A 27,296-nucleotide genomic window follows, 5' to 3' on the forward strand; every position below is an offset into this window, starting at 1 on the left:
TCACATGCGATGCAATGACTTTATTACAAAGTTAGCTTTATTCACAGTAGCAATAATAACAAAATAAGTCAAAATATTTTTACACTATGACCACTTAATGTGTCAAATAAATTATACAGAACCATCTTGAATACTGTGCTGCTCAATACTGAATTTTAGGGAAGGTTTTCAAATTTTAATTTCTTGTTTCATTGAAGCAAAATACATTTCTGATCCAAACATGGAATCCCAAGAAAGCAAACCATTCCCTTTTCACTCCCATCAGATAGAATTCCAATGGACCCAACTATTCCCTATTCACTCCACTGGCATACAATTGCAATGCTCCAAGCCACTTGTTATTGGATCCCTATTGGATAGAAGAGTTGATTCCTAGATTGGGCACTCCCAGTGTGGAGTGCTGCTTGTAGGGAGCGCTATTTGGGAAATTGCAGGGCTGCTGTCATGGCAGCCTGTGATTTCCTGTGCAGGGCTCCCTGAGAGTGCTATCCCGGAAGCCCTAGAATCCCAATGTGCAACACTCCCTTTTGACTCCAATTACAAGGAATTCCCAGTCAAAGAGCAGAACACTAGTGGAATTAGGGTTGCCAACCCTCCAGGATTGCTCTGGAGTCTCCAGGAATTAAAGATTAATCTCCAGGACACTGCAGGAAACAGCCCAGGAGAAAAATCATAGGGACAATAAAAAAAATTGTGTGTTTTTTTCATTGAACACTCCGTTTATTAATTCTAAGAATATTGGAGATAGGAAAAAATAGCCGTTTGATGAGGTGGGGCAGTTGGAGGTAGGAGATCATGTGATGAAACCTCCGGGAATACATCCAACTGGAGTTGGCAACCCTAAGCGAAACAGAGCCCTTTGGCAATTCCTCACAAACGCAAATGATGGAGTGAAGCCTCTGAATTATGCATTTTAATGACTATGTTTCTGGGAATGTTGGAGATGATTCGATTCTTTATGTTATTAATGATTGCAGTGCCAGATTAAGACTGCATTACCATCTGCATTACTATCTGAGTTGAGATCAGTTTAGCCAACTCAGTATTACACGCAGTCATTGCTGCCACATTGCGTTAGCACTGAAGCTCATGCTATTTCCACAGGCTGGATGTAATATTGTGAAGCACTGAATTTTCCATTCAGTGACTCGCCATCTCACTTGTGTCCTGTGATTTCCGATGAACTAGATCCTGCTAGTTCTACAGGAAGCAACTTGGGTCACTGAAAGTACAAAGGGGCATAAAAACGCTTTTGCCTTGCTTTGCAGTTTTGTTATCAAAGCTACAATTTGATCCCAGGGGCTGAGACGGAAATATATTTCCTAACGCTGTTAACACAAACTGAAAATAGTCATAAACAACTGGTGATATTGGATCTGCTCATTGCTTACCCAAATAGCACAGTTGCTCAATGCTGACACGAAATTGCTTTTTAATTAAATAGTCACTAGTAAATCCAATAAGGAATTCAGGAGAACCTTCTTTACTCAGAGAGTGGTTAGAATGTGGAACTCGCTACCACGAGGAGCAGTTGAGGCAAATAGCATAGGTGCATTTAAGGGGAAGCTAGATAAGGACATGAGGGAGAAAGGAATAGAAGGATATGTTGATAGGGTGAGATAAAGTAGGGTGGGAGGAGGCTTGTGTGGAGCATAAACGTCGGCACAGACCAGTTGGGCCGAATGGCCTGCTTCTGTGCTGTAAATTCTATGTAAGACGCATTTTTTTGGTGTTTAATTAAACAAGGTTCAAAAATGGCAGTATGAAAAATATCTTGCTTTAGTTTTTGAACTACAAAATCTCCACCCCAAAAATTCAGTGTGAAATAACCTATTTTTGGAATCATAGGGGGATAATTTGAACCTAACTCGCCGCGCGGGAATCTTGCGGGATCAAGTGTAACGTTGGTTTTTCACCCTGCCCAATATTACTCTCCAGGGACTTCAATGGAGAGTAAAATCAGGCAGAGTGCAAAACCAGTGTCACACCCGACCCTGTATGTTTCTCGATTAAAAACATAGTTTCAGAAAATAAAATGGAGCCTGCCGCGGGAAAATGTTACTGATCATCCCAGAGATTCCTTTATTTAAACAAACCATGGTGAGGGGGCAGTTCCGATGGGTCAGTGGGTACATGCATGATGTGGTGTGATACTGAGCTATACAGACCAGCAAGGTTCCAGGTCTGATCCCCAGTCTGTGCCGAGTTAGCCCATCCCATCTTGGATGGAGGTCAGAATGCACTCAATGGCCTTAGCATTCCCTCGGCTAGAATTGGTGAAACTCAGGCAGAATTCCTGCCCCAGGACGTAATAATCAGGAAAGGCAGAGCAGGTGGGGCTCTTTTCTCTAGAAAAAAGGAGACTGAGGGGTAACCTAATAGAGGTCTTTAAAATTATGAAGGGGTTTGACAGAGTAGACGTAAAGAAGATGTTTCCACTTGTGGGGAGAGACCAAAATTAGGGGCCATAAATATAAGATAGGCACCAATTAATCCAATAGGGAATTCAGCAGAAACTTCTTTACCCAAAGAGTGATAAGAATGTGGAACTTGCTACCACATGGAGTAGTTGAGGAGAATAGCATAGATGCATTTAAGGGAAGCTAGATAAACACATTAGGGAGCAAGGAATAGAAGGTTATGCTGATAGGATGAGATGAAGAGGGGTGGGAGGAGGCTCGTCTGGAGCATAAACACCAGCATGGATTAGTTGGGACAATTGGATTGATAGGATTGAGCTGGACTGTGATGCTCTCACTGCCAGACTCACTGTCTGGGCTCACACCTTAAGAGTAGTCACCTGAGCAAGGTGACTATTCTTAAGGTGGAATTCTACGTCAAACACCTTCAGGAGAAGAAGGGAGGAAACGAGAAGACTTTCAGAAGCATCGCGGTACCTTCTCGAATTGTTACCGTCATCGTCATAACGGAGAGTCAGCTGTGTTCTAAATAATTGACAGCAGGAATGACAAGCACAGAGTGGCAGCAGTTGCATTCAATACAGCCTCACGCAAAGGAATCTTATATTGGAGATGGGGAGAAAAGGCTGTTTGACTGGGCTGGGCGGTTGCAGGCAGGAGATCCTGCAATGAAACCTCTAGGAATATGTCCAACCAGAGTTGGCAACCCTATTTCAACCTCTTCTCCACGCTCCCCCCCCCCCGACAACCCCAGACTGACAGCAACACATTACAGTGCCCTAAATAGGACGTTTGGTTTCTTTCATTTTCAAAAGTAATGAAACAAAAAGTGACAAGGTACAGCTCAACTGCCCCAAAACGATAACCGCAGAAAATAACTTAAGGAGAATACAATATCAAATGAAGTCCTCAACAGCGTCCATCCCCCCTTTGTTTCTGGGGTTAGAATCCAGCTGAATTGAAATTGAGGCTGCTGAGATTCTCCACCATGCTGAGATTAGCATGGCGCTGACTGCTCTGTATTCGTGTTTGCAGCATTTTCAATCGAGTCTTTTTGTCGCTCATCTCATCAAGCCCCAGCTCTTCAGTCATGAACAAGTAAGAGTTGATAGCTTCCCGCAGGCCAACGCTGATGGGTGACTCCTCCCCTGGCTCTTTGTTGTCGTTTATCAAAGCAGAGCTGGAAGGAAGAATGAGTTGGGAGATGAGCAATCGAGCAAGGTAAGAAAACTTCACAGAATCACACCCAGGAGGTGCTTGACGATACAAGGCATAACGTAGTCTGGAGTGTTATATTTGTTCTGATGTATACGCACTTTACATCTCGATGAGGATATCTCTCCTTCACCACTGGAAAGAACCCCACGCTGCCCCTTCATCAGCTGAGGCTTGAGTTCTCCAACCTTCTCCTCTACATCTGTTCCCCGTCTCCCATACCCACAAACTCCCTTATTCAGAACTCTGCATGCTGCCCCTCTCCTACACAAAATTCACACAATGTCATCTCTCCTGCCACCATTTTTCACCCACCATGTCCTTGGCATCTGGAATTCTCTCCCACCTCGTCCCCACCTTGTCTTCGAAAGCTCCTTAAAAACCCCTTCTCTTCGACAGTATCTTTGCCCCCTCCCCCCTACAAAATCTCACCCCCCCCCCACCATCTCTCTTGCTCAGTGCCTAATTTTGCTTTCCTGCTCTGTAAAGCACTCTGAGACATTTTCCTTTATGTGAAGAGCATGTGAAGTTGGAAGATGTTGCTGATGTGAAGGGTCTGTGCACTTCATACCTGTCCACCTCGCTCCAGTTCAGCTGAGGTTTTTGCACGACGACAGGGTCAGGGTGGTGTCGCTGGGCAGCGGGAGGTCCCTGAATGTGACATGGCTCCTTCAAGGTGCAGCACAGTCCCTCAACGGATTCTGCAGAGGATAGAGAGAATGTGGTGTCAGCAAGAGGCAGAGAGGCAAGGCGGGCTTCAGACACAAAGTCATGTAACTTTCCCTACGGTCTGAAGAAAAACTAAACAAATAACATCTTGACCAAGTAAACAATAGTAAACAATTTTACAACACCAAGTTATAGTCCAACAAATTTATTTTAAATTTCACAAGCTTTCGGAGGCTTCCTCCTTCCTCAGGTGAATGTTTTAAAATAAATTTGTTGGACTATAACTTGGTGTTGTAAAATTGTTTACAATTGACAACCCCAGTCCATCACCGGCATCTCCACATCAAGTAAACAATAAACAGACATCTTCATACTCTCCTGGCCGACCTCCCACCTTGCACCCTCCGTAAACTTGAGCTCATCCTAACTTGCACCAAGTCCCGTTCACCCATCATCCCTGTGCTTGCTGATTTACATTGGCTCCCGGTCCGGTAACGCCTCGATTTTAAAATTCTCATCCTTGTTTTCAGATCCCTCCACGGCCTCACCCCTCCCTATCCCTATAACCTCCTCCAACCCTATAACCCTCTTGCGCATCCCTGATTTTCTTTGCTCCACCATTGGCGCCCGTGCCTTCAGCTGCCCAGGCCCTAAGCTCTGGAATTCCCTCCCTAAACCTCTCCGCCTCTCGACCTCTCTCTCCTCTTTTAAGACGCTCATTAAAACCTACCTCTTTGCCCAAGCTTGTGGTCACCTGTCCTAATATCTCCTTATGTGGCTGGGTGTCAAATTTTGTTTGATAATCGCTCCTGTGAAGCGCCTTGGGATGTTTTACTACGTTAAAGGCGCTATATAAATCCATGTTGTTGTTGTTGTTAAAGCATCTTCATACTGTTAAATTTCTATTGGTTGGAAGATTTCTAGGGCCTCTCTAGAGTCCACAGCACAAACCTACCTAATATTCAGCAATAGTCGAAACAAGTTTGGCAATTTCCACTCAGAGAGAGCAAAAGGAGAGCTGCAGTGGGAAATGGAAATGATCCATTGGTGCAGTGGTGCTTCCCGGAGGTTGGGGATAAGGGGCATTTTTGGGGCAGAGTTTACCCCTCACCACTGCTGGACCTGCCATGTACTGCTGGAATTTGACACCCGACACAAGAAAAGCAGAACGACATTTTACTCCCCAGCGCTGACACTCTTCTTCTTGACGAGCACCAAATTAGCTCTAACTTTCAAAGTAAAAAACGCTGCAATTTGCATAATTTATCGCGCTGTGTTATGCCATCGTTTGCACTAGAAATAAGACAAAAGGGAGAAGAAAGGCTTCGATATCATTAATGATGAGGGTGATGTTGGCAAGGCCACATTTATTGCCCATCCCTGAGAAGGTGGTGGTGAACCTTCTCCTTGAACTGTTGGAGTCCTTGTGGTGATGGTGCTCCCACAATGGTGTTGACCCAACCACGATGAGGGAATGTCAATATATATATATATATATAATATCTAAATCAGAAAGGTGTGTGACTTGGGGGCAACTTGGAGCTAATGGTGGTCCCCATGTACATTGCTACTCTTGTCCTTTATTGAGCAGCAGGATCGTGGGAAGGAAAAATAGTGCAAAATAATGAAATCAAAAGTTGTGGTTCTGATTCAAAAGGGATGAAAATGTTAATGACTCCCCCCCCACCCTGCCTTCCCCCCCCACCCCACCATCGGTAGCATCAAGCCTGTAAAAATCTTGGGTGAGACTGAGAGCTTCGGTGAGACCCACCTGAGTAATAATCCACCATGTTGTGCAGAGATGGGAAAGTGAGACGAGGGGAGATGTAGAACCAGCCGTTGGGTAAGCGATTAATTCGGTAGTGTTTGATGGAATCCCATGATGCGTTGTTGGATCGTCTAACAGACAATGAATAGGAACCTGCAGGAACAAGAGGGACACACTGAGATTTAGAGCTTTTGGATAGAAATGAGTAGGGGAGGTATTGCAGAATCTCCAAAATGTATTCCGATTTTCCCCAATCCTTGAAAAGAACCAGTGGGGGAGATGAGGAGAAATATTTTTTAACGCAGCAAGTCGTTAAGATCGGGAATGCACTGCCTGAAAAGGTGGTGGAAGCAGATCCAAGAGTAGATTTCAAAAGGGGAATTGTATATATACTTGAAAAGGAAAAAAATTGCAAGGCTATGGAGAAAGAGTGGGGGATTGAGTCTAATTGGATAGCTCTTTCACAAAGAGCCAGCACAGGTATGATGGGCAGAATGGTCTCCTCCTGTGCTGTATGATTCTATGATCTGTTTTAGTGGTGGTGCTGGTTGAGGGATAAATCTTGGCCTGGAAAAACTCCCTGCTCTTCTTCAAATAGTGCCATCAGATCTTTAACTTCCACCTGAACAGGCAGTTCAGAGCGTTGGTTTAACATTTCATTCAAAAGACTGCACCTCCAATAATGCAGCATTGTGTCAGTGCTGCACTGCTGAGACTAGACTATGTGATCAAGTCCTGGAGTGGGGCTATGAACCCACAACTTTCTAACTTGGAAACAAGAGTGCTAGCACTGAGCCAAGCTGACACTACATTGCTCCCATTAATCTATTATGCCTGTATGTACATTTGAATATCCCAATGATATGGGAACTCTTGACATCCAGCAAGCAGCCATCTGAAAGTTGCCTAGGAGCAATGCCTTGATGTGAGCACTGTTCTGCGCTGATGTACAGAGACAGTCCTAGAGACAGCACTGGAAACAAATTGTACTTCATTTCTCTAACACAGTAAGAAATATTCTCTCATTTTAAGCCAAGCTTTTGGAAAACTTCCTGCAAAGTCACATGGGAAAAGAAAAGGCATAAATTCCTGCCATCCTTTTCCTGATCATTCAAGAGGTGATTGCAACAGTGACTACACTTCAAAAGTACTTAATTGGCTGTGAAGCGCTTTGGGACATCCTGAGGTCAAGAAAGGCGCTATATAAATGCCAGTCTTCTTTTTATTTAAATACGATTCATTTTCAATAACAGCAGGCAGATACACTTCAGCCTCTCTCCACCCCTGACATTGAAATCGTGCAGTAATCCTGCTGCAGCAGTCGAAGGGTTAATGGATTTGTCTCAAGGCACAATTGAGAGGGTGAATGTTTTGTGGCACTCGACAGCGTGCGTCTGAAGCCTTAGAGGGGCTGATTAGAGAAGGTGGTCTGATGAAGTAGCTTCCTGTCACCAGCTCCGTGTTTCATGGTTTACTCACGGTGCCACCTGTTTGGTGGAGTGTGGTCTCGCAGGTGCAGCCACCCAATACTGATAAGCACCTAGCAACCGGCTTCTGCCTTGGCAGGGAACTTTTATCTGGTTTCCTTTATCTATCACTTCTAGACGGGGGGGGGGGGGGGGGAAGTCTTCACACTTTAAGGTGCAGACAAGATTTCTGTGTTTTATTTTGCTGATTCCTAATGAAGTTTTAAAAAATATTTTAAGGGCACTTACTGCCTTACAGTTATATTATAATGTTTCCTGGAGTAACAATTTGTATTAACTGCGACTGGGTTGAATTATTATAACAAATACATTGAAAATTACAAACACTTTAACCCTTCTGTTGCTGAATAAACAGCAACTTTGTAAAGCTATACAGTGAATGCTGTGGCCAGTGCCTTCTAAGGATTATTGTCAAGAATCTTACAACACCAGGTTATAGTCCAACAATTTTATTTGAAAATCACAAGCTTTCGGAGGCTTCCTCCTTCGTCAGGTGAATGTCAGGATTAGTTACAGGATTAGTTACAGCATTACTAAGGATTAGTTACAGCATTCGTAGTATCAATGGGGGAGTTTTGGTTATTTAATGTGAAACAATGTGGTGTTTCAACTTATTCTTGAGGGTAAGGGCTACTTACGGTGTACCTATGGAGTTGTTTATTCAGCAAGGTTAGGGTTACTTACGGTGTACCTATGGAGTTGTTTATTCAGCAAGGTTAGGGTTACTCACTGTGCAACTATGGACTTGTTGTTTTTTCAGTAGAGTAACAGTTTAAGTAGATTAAAATAATTTGTGACCATTTCAACAGAGTATTGGTTCTCAGTGAAAGAGCAGCCAGTAATGAGGTGTGATAACTATCTTCACAGTGAGGCTGACCACAGCAGTGACAAACTCATGACTGATTCATAGCCAGCTTCAGGCGTAGAGTTATTTCCATTAGCTGATCTTATTGCTGGCTTGGGTTCGGTCTATTTTTAGACAGTATGTAAGGGATGATTTCAAACAAATTTATGTATTAAAGATAGCACAAGTACAGAGACACGAAAGATATCCCTGCAGTCCCTGTATCATGTGTGTGGTGTCGATTTCTATTTGTAATTTTGTTTTTAAAAAAAACTAACAAAAAAGTACAGTTTGGTATAACCATGTCCTGATTATCGGTAAGATCTTATTGCTTCATTGTTTTTTCCAATGAGTTCAGCATAAATCTGTCTTCTTCATCTGCGCTTCTAGCAGATATTGTGAGCATGACTCGCTTTGGCCAAAATCATATGACTAGTTTCGGAGCGATGCTGGCATCGATCAGCGAAGCAAATGGCGGGGAGATTATCGATTTGGCAAGGATATAAGCTAAAGTACAAATCAAATACATCTGAAACCCAGTTGACCTTTAATTTCCTCCCTGCGCTATTTTCACTATTGTTTACAGTGTTGACATTAAATGTCCATCTGCACTGTTTTACCGCAGACGTTAACTCAGGAATTTAATGGTAAGTAATGCACTAAAGATGACTGGAGAGGATGAGGGGCACAAGCCCCCTTTCCAAATGTTATTGTCACAGATTGTGTCACCCCCTGCTCCTGCTTAAAATCCTAGAATTGGATATATACTTGAAAAGGAAGAATTTGCAGGGCTACGATGAAAGAGCAGGGGGAGTGGGCCTCATTGGATAGCTCTTTCAAAGAGAACACAAAGGGCCCGATGGCCTCCTTCTGTGCTGTATTCTATGAATTGCCCCTGATGTGTTCCCCCCCCCTCCAATATTTTAGATTTTGTTCCACCTCTGGTACAGAGGAAATGAACCCCAGGCCGCCAGCTTGTTTGGGAGTTACTGGATCAGTCTCATTTCAGTAGATATTTATCACGTCTCTCTGCTGGCTCTCCATGCTCACATTCACACCGTCAACAAGAGCAAACAAAAATGTTTGTCTAATTAAACCTGTCAGGTTAATTTGGGTAGACTAGAGTTTATTTTAAAACCATGAATTTGCTCATTTTTTAATTGCAAGTCAATAAAATGTATTTCACCCCTTAAAAGATCTGTTGCATATTTAAGTAAGCGACTGATTAAATCACGTGCTTCGAAGCAAAGTCTAAAAGAGTATTGATTTCTAGGAGGTGACTTGTAAGGACTTTTAGGAGCAGAAAATAATCGATAGATTTTTCTTATAAAATATTAAAATTGACTAATTTAAAAGTGTTGTAATAATATTTGTTCACTTTTAGCTTTTGGTACCTATTAGTTTTCTGGTTAAGCCAAGTTGACGATTTATTTGCTGCCGAGGCTTTTATAAAAAATAGCAATTGGGTCATAAACATAAGCGAGGAATAAGTAAAAAGCCTCTGAAAATGTTTCTCTAGCAGTACTTCTATGAAGCTTTCTTCCCCGACATGAAAGAATCCCCCCACTCTCTACTCAAGAGAGTCTCGCTTTACAGATTACAATCTTCAAAGTTGAGCCTAGTGTCAAGGTGATTGCATCAACCGGATAACAACTACATGTAAAATCTTACAGATGAGTTATGTACTGAGGGCACTGGGCCTGTACTGACAGAGACATCGGTGACACAACATTGCTACCTCCACCTCTCTATTTTGCCGTAACCATGGGACTTATTGCTGCCGTCTCTCTCTGGAGTGGGTGTGAGGGTGGGAGGTCAGATGAGGGACGAAGTGTTTGGCCATCATGGTCTGGCCATCACGGAGTGGGGCAGGCTTAATGGACCAGCTGATCTTTTCCTGCCCGTCAATTTCGTATAAATACCCACAACCCTGTTGGCTTTTACGTCTTTTCCCATAATTTTGTTTTAATATTTCCACTTGCTACAAACGCCACATGTTAGTCCCAGCAAAAGTTTAATTACCATATTTTTGCCATGCCAGGAGCTGATGGTCATAACCAACCCATGACCTCATTCATGGTACTGATATCATAAACAGGACAATTTTATTATCACTCAAATCCACTCAGAAAAGGGACATGTGTCAAGCAGTTTAAAACCTCATGGAATTTAAAATTGCTTCCCACTTGGACATTTTTTTTTTCCTCTTCACCTACCTTTCCTGGTCTGGCTTTCTCTCATCATGAAGGCCCCGGAACGGTTGCTGGGCAACAAAAGCAGTTCCTCCGCTTTCTCTCTGCTGATTCCTTCAAACAGCCACCTGTGGGCAGGGGAGAGTTTGGGGGGGGTGGGGGGGAGAGAAAGAACAAAGAAAAGGTGAGCTGGGCTAGAGGGGGTACGGACAGTTTAGTTCAGCCCCCACCACCTATGTAATTTCCCGGTACTCGTGCACAAGTGTTGGTGCTGTGCAGGGCACATCTTGCTACTTCCAAGCACCTCAGCACAAGTAGGCAGCACAGTGAGTAGGTGATTCTATAGAAAAAAAGATTTTGCATTTCTATAGCATCTTTTATGACCTCAGGACGTCCTGAAGCTCTTTACAGCCAATTAAATACTTTTGAGTGTAGCCACAGTTGCAATGTGGGAAACACAGCAGCCAATTTGCGCATAACAAGGTCTCACACGCAGAGCAATGTGAAAATGACCAGACAATTGGTTTTTAGTGACGTTGGTTGAGGGTTAAATATTGGCTCAGGACGCCGGGGAGAACTCCCCTGCTCTTCTCCGAAATAATGCCAGGGGATGTTTAACGTCCATCTGAGAGGGCAGATGGAGCCTCGGTTTAATGTCTCATCGGAAAGACGGCACCTCTGATACTGCAGCACTCCATCAGTACTGCACTGGGAGCGTCAAGCCTGGATTAAGCGCTCAAGTCTCCGGAGTGGGACTTGAACCCACGACCTTCGTGACTCAGAGTCAGAGGTGAGAGTGCTACCACTGAGCCGAGGCTGACACTTTGAAAGTGAAAGCTTAAGGAAAAATAAAGCTTTGCTGGACATTGGAAAATGGGAGTGAAACCTGCAACTGCCAGGAGTTTCACTCTCACTTTAACCACCAATGGAATCATCCGGAAACTGCTTCTTGGCGACGCAAAAGTGCAAATATAACTGCAGCCTAGAATATATGAAAGGTGTGGGGTCCACTTTACCTGTGATACACCTTTGCCACATAGTTGCAAGGGATGTGACATTCTTTGCCAGTTGCCATGGACACTACTTTCCACCAATCACCTTCCCTATAAGTTAACAGAAAAGAGATTCATTCGCATTTTAATCAGCACGAACCTGCCTTTGGAAGAGATTGCAAAGCCGTTATCAGAAGCAGATTTCCCCAAAACTCAGACCTGCTCATTTTTTGCAGACAACAGCGGGACATGCTGTCAGCAATTTACTAAAATTATACAGTACATAGATTTAACAAAAATACTAAATGTTGCCCCTGTCTTAACCTGCCCCCCCACCATCCCCCCCTCCAATTAATTTCTTTAGAAGCTGGTTTCCGGTAAGTTCATAATAATAAAGGGATCATTCTGGATATGCAAATGTGTGAATTGCTTGACTCTGTACGAGTTTTCAACCAGCGTTGATATTTCATCCCACGCAGATTCTTATTGTACATGTAGAAGAGTGCGTTCATTCTTTAGACTGTAGACACTTGACCATTTTAACTGTATGTGTACGTGGGCAGTGTGAGTACATTGCACTCAGAATTGCTTTCTGAACTACTCTGCAGTCTAGTTTGAGAATGTCCTTCTAGATGACACTAAAGGGGGGAGATTTCCTCTGCTTACCATTTGTGGTTTGTATTCATTTTTACAATTTTCGCTTCACACAGTGAACAAAGAAAATCTTTCCTTTAAGGAAAATAAACCATATAAAAGTTGATATCCATCCATTGGTCGCCCTCCTTCCCATGGCCAATTATAAAACGAACAGACTTTTCAGCGCCTCAATTGTATGATTCTTAGCTGTCAGTCAAGCTGCCTTTTCCTCTCCATCTCCAATATTTTTATAACTGATAAACAAAAGCATTCTAAGGAAATGAAAAAAAAAACACACAATTTGTTTAATGCCCCCATGATTTCTCTCCAGGATTGCTCACAGCAGTGTCCTGGAGATTAATGTTCAATTTCTGGAGACTCCAGTGCACTTACAGCGACCTCAACCTTATGAGCTTGAGGCAGGCCAGATTGGCAGGATTCCCGGATGAATTCTTGATCGTAGCCTATGCGATAGAGGGGGAGGGAAGAAAAGGGAGAGTTTTGATGCTAACACTACAGGTTTCCTTGGTGAGGGAGCCCTAAGAGCAGGTTCTAGCCTCTCTGGTTGGAGGCCTGCATTTGCGATGAATATACACAGGAAAACTGATTAACAAAATCATTCATCTGTGTACTAAAAGGGTTAAGGGCTGAATCCATGGTAAAAGCAGGTTTATGCCAGCTTCACGTGACACAATACTTACTCGCTAACGACGTTCAGCCTCTCGCCCACACTAATGACAGGTTCAGAGTCAGATGCCGACGGATAATTATACAGTGCAACCACCACCATAACTTTGCTAACATCTAGGAAAAGAAAACATATTTTGAAAAAAAATTAGAAACAATTTTTTTTTTTAGCAAAATCAGGGTTAAGATAATGGTGTTAAAATGGCCACTGCACAGAAACAAAATGGCCTCCCATCACAGTCACTTTTCTCATTGCTTCCCAACACACGAGAGCCTACAAGTGACTTTTGACAGTAATAAGAGACAAACATGTAACGCTTTTGTTTTACACGGATCAAACCTCTGTCATATGAATGCGTTAAGTATTTCTCCGTGAAAATCACCAATAATAATTTTCCACTGAATATCCGTAATAAACGTGCAGCAATTCTGGTGACCATAATTTGTATTTTAGTGCTGGCTAGCAAAAAAAGAACAGAGCTTTGTGGAGTATAATTGGCTGGAGGTTAGGTACAGCCATCTGACAGCACTGAGCTATCTGTGTATTTTGAGAAAGCAGAGAAGCCCCATTTTTGGGACTCACTATATATGGAGATGTTAAAGACATTTATTTATTGACCAGTGTGGTTTCAGTCAACAGAAGTGGAAATTACACTTGTCGACATATATTGATTGCCACATTAACTAACATGTAGGCCACACAATTGAAAAACAAAAATAGCCATCTATATTAGCAATGCAGGTGTTGCTGGACTATCTCCTTGAACTTCTGCAGTCCATGTGGTGATGGTGCTCCCACAGTGCTGTGAGGTAGGGAATATGTATTAATAATATTTTGTTCTGGGGAAGGAAGGGAGGCTCAAGTTGAGGAGGTAGATTTTGACTTTCACCAGCTGGCACTAAATTGGTGGCAGCGGACTTCAATGGAAAGGCAAATCAGGCAGGGTATCTAACGGGCGGGCAGCCAGCCGATCGTCCAGAGCCAGTTTTACCGCGTGGTGATGAAAGTTAAAATCTACCCCCGGGGTGTGGCCTATATACTGCGGTGATCTATATATCAGTCAACACGATAGTTCTTCAACTAAGTTTCTCACCATTACAATTTACAAGTGGTGTGACTCATGGAGACCAGAGCGGTTCGGATCTTTGTGTTATCGGCTGGAGCTAGCACACTCATGATTCTGCCCCTCATGAGGTGGGCTCAGATAAACACATTTTGACACTGTTAGCCCCGGGGGAAGGTGTTGGTTAGTATATGTGTTAGGTTAGGGTGATCCTCGTCCGACCAGTGATGCACCGCCAGCATGGCACTTTATAAATACCAACAGTCTCTGTGCCCATGAGACGTCAGAGCCATTAGCACGTCCCAGCCTCATTGTCCCCATCAATGAAACAAACACATACCTACTTTCATTTCTCTGGTAGAACTAAAATTGAGGTTGACACACAGAAGTACCGAGGTCATAGACTCACAGTGTCATACAGCACAAAAGGAGACCCATCGTCCCTGTGCTGGTAATAGGAAAGAGCTATCCAATTAGACCCATGTAGCACTGGAAATCTTTCCTTTTTAAGTATATATCCACTTCCCTTTTGAAAGTTACTATTGAACTTGCTTCCACCGCTCTTTCAGGCAGTGCGTTCCAGATCATAACAACTCACCGCGTAAAAAAATTTCTTTCCGTCACCCCCCCTGGATTTTTTTGCCTGTGTCCTCTGGTAACCGACCCTTCTGCCACTGCAAACAGTTTCTCCTTATTTGATCTATCAAAATCCATCATGATTTTGAACACCTCTCTTAAATTTCCCCTTATCCTTGAGAACAATCCCAGCTTCTCCAGTCTTCCCACATAACTGAATTCCTTCATCCCTGGTACCATTCTGGTAAATCTCCTCTGCACCCTCTCTAAGGCCTTGACATCCTTCCTGAAGCATGGCACCCAGAATTGGACACAATACTCCAGCTGAGGCCTAACCAGTGATTTATAAAAGTTTACCATCACTTCCTTGCTTTTGTACTCTATGCCTCTATTTATAAAGCCCAGGATCCCCTATGCTTTCTTAACAGCCATGTCAACTTGACAAGGTCATTTTGACAAGTGTAAAGGACTCTGTGATTCACTGCTGTGTTCGAACCATTAATCTTAAAATAACCATTTTGTGTAACAAGGAAAATGGAGGGAGCAGGATGGCAAAGCTCACGCCGTTTTTACTCAATGGCAGCGATTGGTCTTTAACCGTTTATCGAAATGCGATGGAAAATTTCAAAATGTACTCGTGGAAGAAAACAAAAATTGCGGCGGCTTTTTCCATTGGCTGTTGTTGGGGGTTAGAGTGTTTTGGAAGCGTTTAGGTTCCTGGGCCCGGGCCTCACGTCCGAGCAGAGGGGTGTGATTGTCCAGTAACTGCTTCATGCAATGTTTCGGACCTGGTGGACAAGGGTAGCGCTCTTGTTGTTCTGTTGCTGACCCCTCCCCCGGAGGTCGCAGACTACTGCTGAGCCATGGCACCATGGGTATCTCAACCGAGTGGCCATTGAGCACATGCGAGCCTGGACAGTAAGTGTTGATGGGGTGTTCACTGATGTGAAACTCAATAAAACTGAAAAGAGAAGGTTGAGGGGTGACCTAATAGGGGTCCTTAAAATCATGATGGGGTAAACGTAGAGAAGATGTTTCCACATGTGGGAGAGACCAAAACTAGGGGCCATAAATATAAGGTAGTCACCAATAAATCCAATAGGGAATTCAGGAGAAACTTCTTTACCCAGAGAGTGGTTAGAATGTGGAACTCTCTACCACAAGGGATAATTGAGGTGACTAGCATAGATGCATTTAAGGGGAAGCTAGATAAACACGTGAGGGAGAAAAGAATAGGATATACTGATAGGGTTAGATGAAGAGGGGTGGGAAGGAGACTCGATTGGGGCATAAATGCCAGCATAGAGCAATTGGGCCAAATGACCTGTTCCTGTGCTGTAAATTCGATGTAATTCTATGTAACATCTTCTAACAGAGGTTATAGAACAGTGGCCAAGAGCAGGTATCATGGTTGATTGTTCCCTCCCCAACCCTCCTTCACCCCATCCGCCCACTGCCCCTACCTCCCCCCCAAAGCGTCCCCCTCCCTCCCCACCACCACCCCCAGCCCCCCACCCCTGCTGCAGTGGTGGCCGAGAGTACATTCTTCTTAAAAATACAATGAGTATCTTACCTGCTGAGGGCTGGCTGGCCGAGGGTGACGACATCACGGAGTCAGTACGACGCCTGGACTTGCTTGGTCGACTGCCCATAACTTTGAGGCCAGTGAATTGCTTTTCAATGTATTAAATAGAAGAGGCTGTAAGGCAAAGGAAGAGCAGCTGAGCACTTGTTTTTTCCAATGAGAAAGATCTGCAAAGAATGTGCACGTGTGAGCTCGGACAGCGCGAGCGTTGATGGGGCGTTCACTGATGTCGAGCCCAATCCTGTCCTCTCACAGGGATCTTCCAGTAGTGGTCACAGGACAGTAGGTAGGGGCAGGTACTGTGTATGATACTTTCCCCCCCTCCCCTCTCCCCCCACCCTCACTGCAGTAGTGGCTGAGTACTTTTTTTATAAAAACAAAAAGGATATCTTACCTGTTTAAATTAATACATTCAACAACAAAATGCTGTTGCTTTTGTAACCATCGCGGAAGAATTAAGTTGCAACAGTAAGATAAAGGGGGCCACAGGTTTAAACTAGTTAAAAGGCAGATTTAAGACTGATATTAGGAAGTTCTTGGTGTCCTGGCCAATATATTTATCCCTCAACCAATATGACTAACACAGATTATCTGGTCATTATCTCATTGCTGTTTGTGGGAGCTTGCTGTGCGCAAATTGGCTGCCACGTTTCCCTACATTACAACAGTGACTACACTTCAAAAAGTACTTCATTGGCTATGAAACGCTTTGGGATGTCCTGAGGTAGTGAAAGGCGCTATATAAATGCAAGTTTTTTCTTTCTTCTTCACACGAAGAGAGATCGGCACATGGAATGGACTCCCAGATAGAGTAGTGGAGGTGAAAACCCTGCAATCATTTGAGAAACAATCGAAGGCCGCAATGGGTGGACTTTACAGTCGTTTTGGATGGATTAACTGCAATGGGCCAAATGGCCTTCCTCATCCATAACTATCTTGTGACTGTGAGTGGGTTGCACAGCAGTTTTATTTTCCGTTGAATCAGCAAGAAAACAGAGAAGCAATTCTAGTTACAACTTCATAGGATTCAATTAGAGAACAATTCTGTCAAAGAAACGCCGAGAAAACATTAAAATTGGACACAAAGAATTCTCACTGCTTTTGATGAGTTCTCACTATTTCTCACCATTTCACTGATAATATTCCCAATCTTGTTGACTATTTTGAAAATCTCTAAATTCTGTCTTATTTCCTGCGTTAATCTACTGCCTTGTATCTTGTACTTGGTGTGGAGATGTGTTAAATATTTACGAAGTGCATAACTTTTGTTACAGAAATCACTCAGTACAGCAAACAAACAGCCCAACATTCCAATATATTTTATGGTGGAACAAGCAGGAGGAGAGCACTGGCTTTCGGTCCATTTTCCCTGCTATAGCCAGTGGAATTTGTTTGCGGAGCTTAGCAATCCTGCACAGCGTGCAAAGAATTGGGTTTGTTTTGTATATTACACACGGGCTCACAGAGACACATGTTCACACAAGCATATACACATAGTTACACACATGCACACACACACAGATTCACCCAGCACACACATATAGTTACTCACATACACACACACACACACACGATCAAATACCTGGCCTGTAGTGTTTAAGATATTTCTTTGCTAAGTGCGAAATAAACTCAACTCAAAGCATTGCCAGTACAAGTGAAAAAGTAGCAGTGAGTCACAGTGATATTTGATTTATAAAGTCCCCCCTTTTCAAAATGATACTGCTCTACCTTCTCCACAGTACAGACCACCCGGAGTGATTGTGGGTGATCACTATCTTGCTTCTAAGCCTCTTAACGCTGTTCTGTTTCTAGCTGCTATTTAGCGTGAGAGAACAGGCAGGAGAGAGTCTTATTTTGCATTCAAAATGGCCTCTGGAACGGATGTGTGACAAATATCATTCAGTGAATTATTGATTTGAATATAATTGGCATTAATTCACCTGCAGATTTTGAACAAACCATATTTTTACAGCCTTCATCTCCAAGACTGTAAGCGGTCTATTTTTCCCTTACTTCTGTCAATGTGATTGGAATTTAATTAACTTGCAAGCCCATTTATTTAAGTCCATTTGCAGTTTTAATTTTAAAAGTGACTGAATGCTTATTTTGCCGACATATAGAAATCATTTATATATATATATATATATATACGGACTACATTTATTGAGATACAAAATACTTTTGTATTTTTACCTATCTACATATTCAAACATTTTGAGTCTATCTCACTTCAAAGTGTCAAAAGCATCAGAAATAAGAAAGGCAGTTATTTCAAGGCTGGTTTATTCTGACCTGGAGCCATGAAGCTTCCCTTAGTAACAGCACTTAACCTCTAATGGACTTCAGGGTGTCCATCTTGCAGTAATTAGACTTTGTGGCCTTTAAGGAACCTGCCACATTAAATATTACCTTGCGGAGAGCCGGCATGGACTCGATGGGCCAAATGGCCTCCTTCCATGCTGTAACCATTCTATGATTCTACGATTCTATGATACCTGCACCTTAGCAGCAGAATAATACATTGCATGTTACAGGATACTCTCCTCTTGTGTTAAAACAGCATGTCCTCCTACTTACCCAGAGGAGTGCCACGGGAGAACTGCCAATGTGCACGTATACTCTTATACGATTTTTGTACGTTTTGTCAATACTTGGTGTCCTGCGCAATGTTACTGACCAGACATCTTTGGAAAACGGCTTTAATGGCCCAAATGGGCCCAGACCGGACACTAGGGGCTGTGTGGTTGACTAATATGTGGCTTCCCATTTCCTGCACTTTTTTTTGTGTTTCGCTGTGCAAAAACATCTTGTAACAGTGTGGCCAGCTCATTCTGCTAACTGCCAGGATTGAAATTCGTGGCTATTATTACTTTTTTAATTACATCTAATTAATTAACCGAAGAATGCTTGAAGCAACAATGCAAATCTCAATAAAAATAAAAAATAATACTCCCCAGGTTGCTTACCGGCTGTTTTCCGTAGGTACGGTTACTTTGTGATTTCAGTTGTTTTGTCCTTAAATTACTTTGAAAGTTACATGCAGTGAAACAGAATGTTACAGGGGCTGTCTAAGATACTCCCAGTGCAGTACTGAGGGAGAACTGCACTGTCGGAGGTGCCGTCTTTCGGATGAGACGTTAAACCGAGGCCCCGTCTGCCCTCTCAGGTGGATGTAAAAGATCCCATGGCACTATTCCAGGCACAGCAGGGGAGTTCTCCCCAGTGTCCTGGCCAATATTTATCCCTCAACCAACAACACTAAAAATCAGATTATCTGGTCATTATCACATTGCTGTCTGTGGGATCTTGCTGTTTGAAAATTGGCTGCCGTGTTTCCCTACATTACAACAATGACTACACTTCAAAAATACTTCATTGGCTGTAAAGCGCTTTGGGACGTCCTGAGGTCGTGAAAGGCGCTATATAAATGCAAGTTCTTTCTTTCCTTTCTAGTACTTTGCGAATGATTCAGTCTGCCTCTGTATAGTGTTAGGAAATGACTTGCCTACCACATGAAGCCAGTCCCAAGCACTATAAACAGATAGTGTACTCCAGTTGCAGAATGGATGCAGATAGAAACTGAGCTGAGAGAGCGGTGCACACAGACTGACATACAACAACATACATACACATACAAATATATATATTCAAAGAGACACATCCAGTGACTTCTGGAGCTTAGAAGAACGAGAGATCATCTCATTGAAACATAGAAAATTCTTAGAAAGCGTGACAGGATGGATACTGAGAGGTTGTTTCCCCTGGCTGGAGAGTCTAGAACTAGGGGTCATAGTCTCAAGATATGGGGTCGGGCATTTAGGACCAATATGAGGAAAAATTTCTTCACTCAGAGGGTTGTGAATCTTTGGAATTCTCTACCCCAGAGGGCTGTGGATGCTCTGAGTATATCCAAGACTGAGATCGATAGATTTTTGGACACTAAGGGAATCAAGGGATATGGGGATAGGGCGGGAAAGTGGAATTGAGATAGAAGATCAGCCATGATCTTATTGAATGGCGGAGCAGGCTCGAGGGGCCGTATGGCCTACCCCTGCTCCTATTTCTTATGTTTTTACGATATACACAATCTTACACTCACAAAGTGGTAGACACATACAGACTGATACACGAATAAGAACTGACATAGAAACATAGAAAGAGAGCCACACATGACTGAAAGTCACATAAAAGACATATATACCCAGGGACTAACATACGCACGCACTCCTCCGCGCGCGCACACACAGACACACGCATACACACACAGGTAGGCATACACTCACAGACTGACATATATAAGATACCTGTGCATGGACTGATGTACACACCATGCACAGAGACTGATACAGATGCGGGATCAACAACAACTAAGGTACAGAGTGAGGGGGAGAGAAGGGATCTAAGAACACAGGACTGGAGCTTGCTGGATACCCAGAATGCCTCGTAGAGCTACACAGACTCTGGAGGATGAACTGTGTAAGTATAACGACTTAATCTGCAATTTATTCTGATTTTAAAAAAGCTAAGAACGCAAAATGGTGCGTAGAAATTGAATTGAGTCATTTATTAAACCCATGTGGATGTGACGGGCTCAGCATAACTATAAACCAATTAACAGGAAATCTTAAATTCTGGTCCACTGGGAGAATGCAACCTCTCACCATCGCAGTAAACCTTCAGCTTCCTTTGGAGCTCTTTCCCCCACCCCCCCACCACCCATCCAGTTTTCCCCCCTTCTCCCCTGAAGACATTGACTCTTGTTCTAGAATCATCAGTTGCCTCACACAAGCGGCCATTCACAAAGTGTGAGGTGAACAGTAAGTGCTGAAAGGCTATTCAAATAATGAGGGTGTCACCCCAGATCCTGATCCCGCTCTGAATTTGAAATCCATATATTTACACATTCCAGCACGAATCACAGGAGCAAGAACCCTGGCTGATTTCCCTCCCCCCACCACCACTCCATGCCCCCCGCCCCCTTCATAGCCAATGGATGCTGAGGCCATCCGTAGTGCATCAATTGCTGCTGCAGTTGCGACCAGCTGACTCAGCGAAGGCCAGGATTTGAGACTAGGACTTTCCTGATCTGTCTGGCACAGGAGGAGACCAGACAGTCTGTTCACCCAAAACACCATCAGAAGAGCTCACCTAGAACTTTAAACAATTCCATCCTGGGGACATTTTATTCCAGCGGGGGAGTCCGAAACTAGGGGGTCATAAATAGAAATATAGTCACTAATAAATCGAATAAAGAATTCAGGAGAATTTTTTTTTACCCAGAGAGTGGTTAGAATGTGAAACTCACTACCACATGGAGGCGAATAGCACAGATGCATTTAAGGGGAAGGTAGATAAACACGAGGGAGAAAGGAATAGAAGGATATGCTGATAGGGTTAGATGAGGCTCGTGTGGAGCATAAACACCGGCACAGACCAGTTGGGCCGAATGGCCTGTTTCTGTGCTGTAAATTCTATGTCTTCCAGTCCCTTCATGCCAACTAAAGAAAGTAGTCTTAACAGTTAGTCGATGAGAGTCCTAACAATCGGGTTGATAGCATCAAGGTTGCATTGTAAAACTATTACTCATTAGGAGTTAAGAAAAACAATAGTTCAAGCAGCTCTGTGGTGATAAGAGCACTTTAACCTGCAAAGAGGCTTTATTTTCTATCTCCCTTTTCTCAGATTTCTTGAGTTAGTTCAGTACATGTTTGGGAGGATGTACCTAACCACAGCTTATTGTACGACCAGACCAAGTTTCCAACCGCAATAAGCTGCACAGCATCTCAACTCAGGCAGGTGCAATGCTGGGCACCAGATGGATAAGCTCTGATGCCAAGTTATTGGGGTCTCCCCCTCTCTTGCATCAGCAACCTACCTACCACGGACCCTTGATTAAACTCTTCCGTTTCAGCCTAAATCTCCACTCGTTGATCGCGGACTTAATGCACTACTAAAGGGAAATGCAGCTGATACTATTATAACTCTCCCTGCCTTATGTGTACGATTCTGGTCTTATTTCATAAGTCAGCAAGGGAAAGAAAAGTCATAGAATCATAGAAAGATACAGCACAGAAGGAGGCCATTCGACCCATCGTGCCTGTGCTGGCTCTTTGGTAGAGCTATCCAATTATGTCCCCTGCTCGATCCCTCAGGCCTGTACCTTTTCTTTCCCTTCAAGTATTTATCCAATTCCCTATTGAAAGTTACTATTGAATCTGCTTCCACTACCCAAGCCTTGAAACATTTGAACATTTAAGAGAAGTGATCATTTCGTCAAGTGAAGAGGATTTGTTCGGCCTGTTGATTTTCTGTGCTGAGTGTCAAGAATTTTCTATAAAATGTCGGGTGAGGGAGAAAGCTGCAGAGTGTGAGCGTGCTGCGGTGTGAAGTGCAATTCAGCTCGTACCATAATCAGGTCAGGGAAGGCTCCGTGTGTGACACTAACCCAATCTATCCGGGTCTGAATTACATGCAGAGTTACACGCAAGGGGAAAATGTTAGCAAGTCATGTTTGTGTGTCACAGTTTAGGTAGCTGTGCGCAGTGTGCTAATAGACAATGTGAATTTATAACATGGTCGTTCAAATTTCCATTTCTGAACGAAACAACATGAGTAAAGTCAGAGGCACCAACCCTCGTCACATCAAGTTGGCAATGTTAGTTCCAATGTTGAATTGTTCAAATCTAATAATAAATAGAAAGTGGGGGGTGTGAAGAAATGTCATGTCAAGTCTCATTACTTGCTGTCAATCTTTCTACCATGTGGCATCAAAAGATTTCATAGACTCGTACAGCACAGAAGGAGGCCATTCGGCCCATTGTGCATGTGCCGGTCTTTGAAAGAGCTATCCATTTAGTTCCACTCCCCTGCTGCCCTTTCCCCGTAGCCCTGCAAATTTCTCCTTTTCAAGTATTTATCCAATTCCCCTTTTAAAAGTTGTTACTGAATCTGCTTCCACCGCCCTTCCAGGCAGTGCGTTCCAGATCATAACGACTCGCTGCGTTAAAAAAAAATTTCCTCCTGGTTCTTTGTGGACAAATTGCAGGTTATCGACAAATCCTGGAATTTTCCATGATCCCGAATAGCAAGCATGAGCAGAAGCAAATTCCTGGCATAATCAGGATTTGCAGGGTTTGCTAATGTCCTGTAAATTGAGATAGACAGGAGAAGAACGGGGACAGTGAAGCCGGTTTTCGTCTCCAATAACTCAGACAGGAGTACTGATGGTGCAATCTCCTTTTATGAAGCGCACGACCAGTCTGCAATTACTGAGGGTCTCGTATCAGGCACTGAATAATTGTACTGCTCGAGTCCCATGTGTGGAATGAATAGGTTGTTACCTCTGTTTATGTAAAACAGAATTCAATTAAAATAAAATGTTAAGACAATAATATACAGCAAATGGAATTAAACAAAAACACAGAACAGACACAGAGACACTGAAAGAGAGAGAGAGAGAGGGAGACACACACACAGGAGAGACACACACGCACACTGAAAGAGAGAGAGAGAGACACACACACATACACAGGAGAGACACACACGCACACTGAGAGAGAGAGAGAGACACACACACACACTGAAGGAGAGACACACACGCACACTGAGAGAGAGAGACACACACACATACACAGGAGAGACACACACGCACACTGAAAGAGAGAGAGACACACACACACTGAAGGAGAGACACACACGCACACTGAGAGAGAGACACACACACACTTGCATACAAACTGACAATAATGTGTGAAAATGTACAATACAGAGATATATTGTAATTATTCATTAAAGTATCAAATGGATTAAAAAAATGTCATTGAAACTTTTAGCTCAAATAATTGCAGGGATAAATCAAGCTGATGTGAAAAGAGGAAGCTTTTGATTTTTAAAGAAGTATTATTTGATTTAGCAGATGACTTGGTGCTCCCCCTCGTCCCTTCTTCAGAACTGTGTGTCAATTTTTCCAGGGTGTTTTGACTCGATTGCCTTTGACTCAATCCCTTAAGACTTCTTCAGTATCAGAAGCTGAGAAGATTTGAAGCAGTGACTCGAAATCTCCTGAGAGATTTTCAACACATGGCTGAAAACTTTTGCAACCAGAATTTAGTTGTTGGGACAGGTTAGCTGCTCATTTCATTGATACTTGTCTTAAATACCACAACACTCCTCATTCCTTGGGACTTAACTATGCTTCTCGATGCACTTAAATTTGGCTGTTGCCCAATTCATTGCAAAGGAACATATGAATTTTTTTACAAATATAAACAATGCGAAAAAACGGACAGAGTCCAGAACACTGAGCCCATCAGACCTACCGGCCTGACCATGTTTGAAGGACCTCAACCCAACCTAGCCACCTACTTATTGTATCCCTCAATCTCTTCTCTGTCCAGGAATGCACCTAATTAACCAATAATACTATCCACTTCAAAGGTCTTCCCTGGTAACTTATTCTGCGGATCGATTACTTTGGCAGTATATTGCATCACCATTGCACAGAACCCAAATTTAATATATAGATTGATAAAGGCGCAGTCTTGGATGGGTCAGGATAGAGACAAATATTGTACCAGGTTCATATAAGATGAACAGAAAAAATGAGCTTGTGTTTATATAGCGCCGTTCACAACCTCCCAAAGTGCTTTAAAGCTAATGAAGTACTTCTGAAGTGCAGTCACTGTTGTAATGTAGGAAACGCGGCAGCCAATTTGAGCACAGCAAGATCCCACAAACAGCAATGAGATGATGACCAGATAATCTGTTTTTTAGTGGTGTTGGTTGAGGGATAAATATTGGCCAGGACACCGGGGAGAACTCCCCTGCTCTTCTTCAAAATAGTGCCATGGGGCTTCGAACCATTGCAGGATAAGGGTCTGTCTTAGCAACGATGCACTTGGGTAACAAAGAACCACAGCCCCAAGTAGTTAGCACCCAAGACATCCCCTTGTCTGTCTGACTGGCCCATTTGTTTTGAAGTGGACAAGTCAACCCTTTGACCAAAGGTCATTTTGGTTTTCCAAATAACACACCCCTTGGCGTTCATGTAGCATTCCAAGTTTCTGCACATGTCTGATCAAGTTTATTAATCAGAATTTAGAATAATGTACACAGAGTTAGAGAGTGTTTCTGAATAATTAGCATGGGGGAATGAACTAGAGTACTGGGTTCAGATAGTATTTTTTCGTACAGGACTTCAGAAGATAAGCTTGCCAAGTGCTTTGATCTCTTTTGTTTCTGTTTCACATGCTAAGCCTAAGTGGAGTTTTTTTAAGAAAAGCACCCATTTTATCCAACGATTTAGACCTGTCAATTCCTCTGTGTGCTGGACTCTGTCCACGCTTCCCAATGTTTATATTAGCAGATTCTGAATTTGACTCAGCTTCCAGTGAGAAACAAGATAGAAGACAAACCCCCTGATCTGGAAGAGATGGGAGGAGGCCCTTCTGGGATTCTCTAACTTAGTCTTAGCCATTTGCCTTTGGGGGTAACCAATGTCATGTGGGGAGGGGGGGGGACTTGTAAAGAATGAGTGAGTTCAGTCTGAGTAACTCAACCCAACTTCTGCCACAACAGCCCATCATTGGGAATTGCTTGGGTTTATGATGTGCAGAGCAATGAAATGGTGGAGAGTCAATACCTGATCGAGTAATGATGTCAGAATGTATAGAGAGCTTAAAACTTGCACTCCAATAAAAACAGACTCTCTACCACACACTATAACCATGATGTGGAGATGCCGGTGATGGACTGGGGTGGACAAATGTAAGGAATCTTACAACACCAGGTTATAGTCCAACAGTTTTATTTGAAAATCACAAGCTTTCGGAGGCTTTCTCCTTCGTCCTGACGAAACCTTGTGATTTTCAAATAAAACTGTTGCACTATAATTTGGTGTTGTAAGATTCCTTACATTCACACACTATAACAGCTTTGCAAAGGCTGTTATGAAATTCAGTACCTCTGAACAATGCAATTCCTTGCCAAATTACATAACTTAGGGTACGTGGCCAATGCGTCATCCATAAAAATGCTTCTCTTTAGTCAGCACCACTTCCCCACTAATACTCTCTGGATGCCTCAGTAACTTGTAAAATGTTACATAAAAAGTTAGGGCTGAGGCACACTGCTGGGGCAGGGTAATGGGAGCTTTGCTCTGTATCTAAGTGTGCTGCACCTGACCTGGGAGTGAGTGCATGTCTGAAATGGCAATGGTTCCATCCTCCATCACTCACACATCTCCTGTTGATGGGCACAAACTTTTCACATGCAAAATATCAGAGACACATATAATGAAAAGAGCAATTAACATCCTTTCTACACCTTCCCCTCCCATTTTCTCTTGACCCCAGGTAAACTATGAAATGCAATGTGCTTACAGCATTGTCTCTCCTGTTCTTCCAGCGAAGAGGTATCTTTTCTACCAGATTTTTTCCTTAAAACTGCACCGTGTCACCAGTTGGAACATACAGCACCCAGCAACCAGTTAATCCAATAAAACCCTTGCTGGGGTGATGAAGGCAGAGCGTCGATGTTTTTTTCCCCAAGTCTTAAGCGAGCCTTCGAGTGACAGTCCTCTCAATGTGAAGGTTCAGCTAAGGGAGAATGAGTCAGCTTGCAGCTCCTGCTGGGGGTGCCTCCAGAGTGTGCAGTGCTGTATGATGACGTGCTGGGCTAGTGCCCCAGTAATTATGTGTCTGGCAGCTATCTAACATTTCCTCGCTGTATGTTTCCTGTGACGTTCTACCTTGGGTCTGTCTGATAAATGGTTCCTGTTTATGATTGTATTTTGCACCATAACTTTTTCTGGCAGTGTAACGGAATGTTTACTTCTCACCAGGAGCCTGACTTATCTTGCGTAAACACATTGAATGATGGAACTGACTGTGGGAGGGGATTTAATACTTGACATTAATGTATATTGTTCCCTCCATTGGAGCACCGCGTAAAGGAATTCGGGAGAACTCCCGATTCACTCCAGTATTCTTAATGTGTGAGCCCTGACAATAAGCCCTAGATTTTCCAATCGGCATTATTTTAACACAGGCATTAACTCGCGCTGGCGTTAAGGTCACAGCGATTGGAAAATTGAGGCTCTTTGGCTGTGGAGGCATCACATCCAAACCCAATTCTGTTCTCGTCACCTGTCCACAAATACACA

At 43.2% G+C, this 27,296-nt stretch overlaps 1 protein-coding gene across 1 annotated transcript; it reads right to left on the reverse strand.

Moving 5' to 3' along the window:
• sla2b (Src like adaptor 2b) lies at nucleotides 1-26,804 on the reverse strand. Its single transcript, XM_068000276.1, has 8 exons — nucleotides 26,515-26,804; nucleotides 16,124-16,249; nucleotides 12,925-13,027; nucleotides 11,612-11,698; nucleotides 10,620-10,723; nucleotides 6,076-6,225; nucleotides 4,207-4,336; nucleotides 1-3,600 (listed from the first exon to the last, which is right to left on the reverse strand). The coding sequence occupies exons 2-8, from the start codon at nucleotides 16,200-16,202 to the stop codon at nucleotides 3,363-3,365; spliced, it is 891 nt and encodes a 296-aa protein (XP_067856377.1). The 5' UTR covers nucleotides 16,203-16,249; nucleotides 26,515-26,804; the 3' UTR covers nucleotides 1-3,362.
• Between the last annotated feature and the right edge of the window lie 492 nt (nucleotides 26,805-27,296).

Source organism: Heptranchias perlo, chromosome 19 (assembly GCF_035084215.1).
Source record: "Heptranchias perlo isolate sHepPer1 chromosome 19, sHepPer1.hap1, whole genome shotgun sequence".
NCBI classification, from domain to species: Eukaryota; Metazoa; Chordata; class Chondrichthyes; order Hexanchiformes; family Hexanchidae; genus Heptranchias; species Heptranchias perlo.

Coding starts and splice junctions, on each gene's coding strand:
- sla2b (XM_068000276.1), bottom strand. CDS start 16,202: ATGGGCAGTCGACCAAGCAAGTCCAGGCGTCGTACTGACTCCGTGATG. Junction 10,724..11,611: donor GTGGCAAAGGTGTATCACAG/GTAAAGTGGACC, acceptor CCCTGCCCACAG/GTGGCTGTTTGAAGGAATCA. Junction 6,226..10,619: donor AGAAAGCCAGACCAGGAAAG/GTAGGTGAAGAG, acceptor TTGTTCCTGCAG/GTTCCTATTCATTGTCTGTT.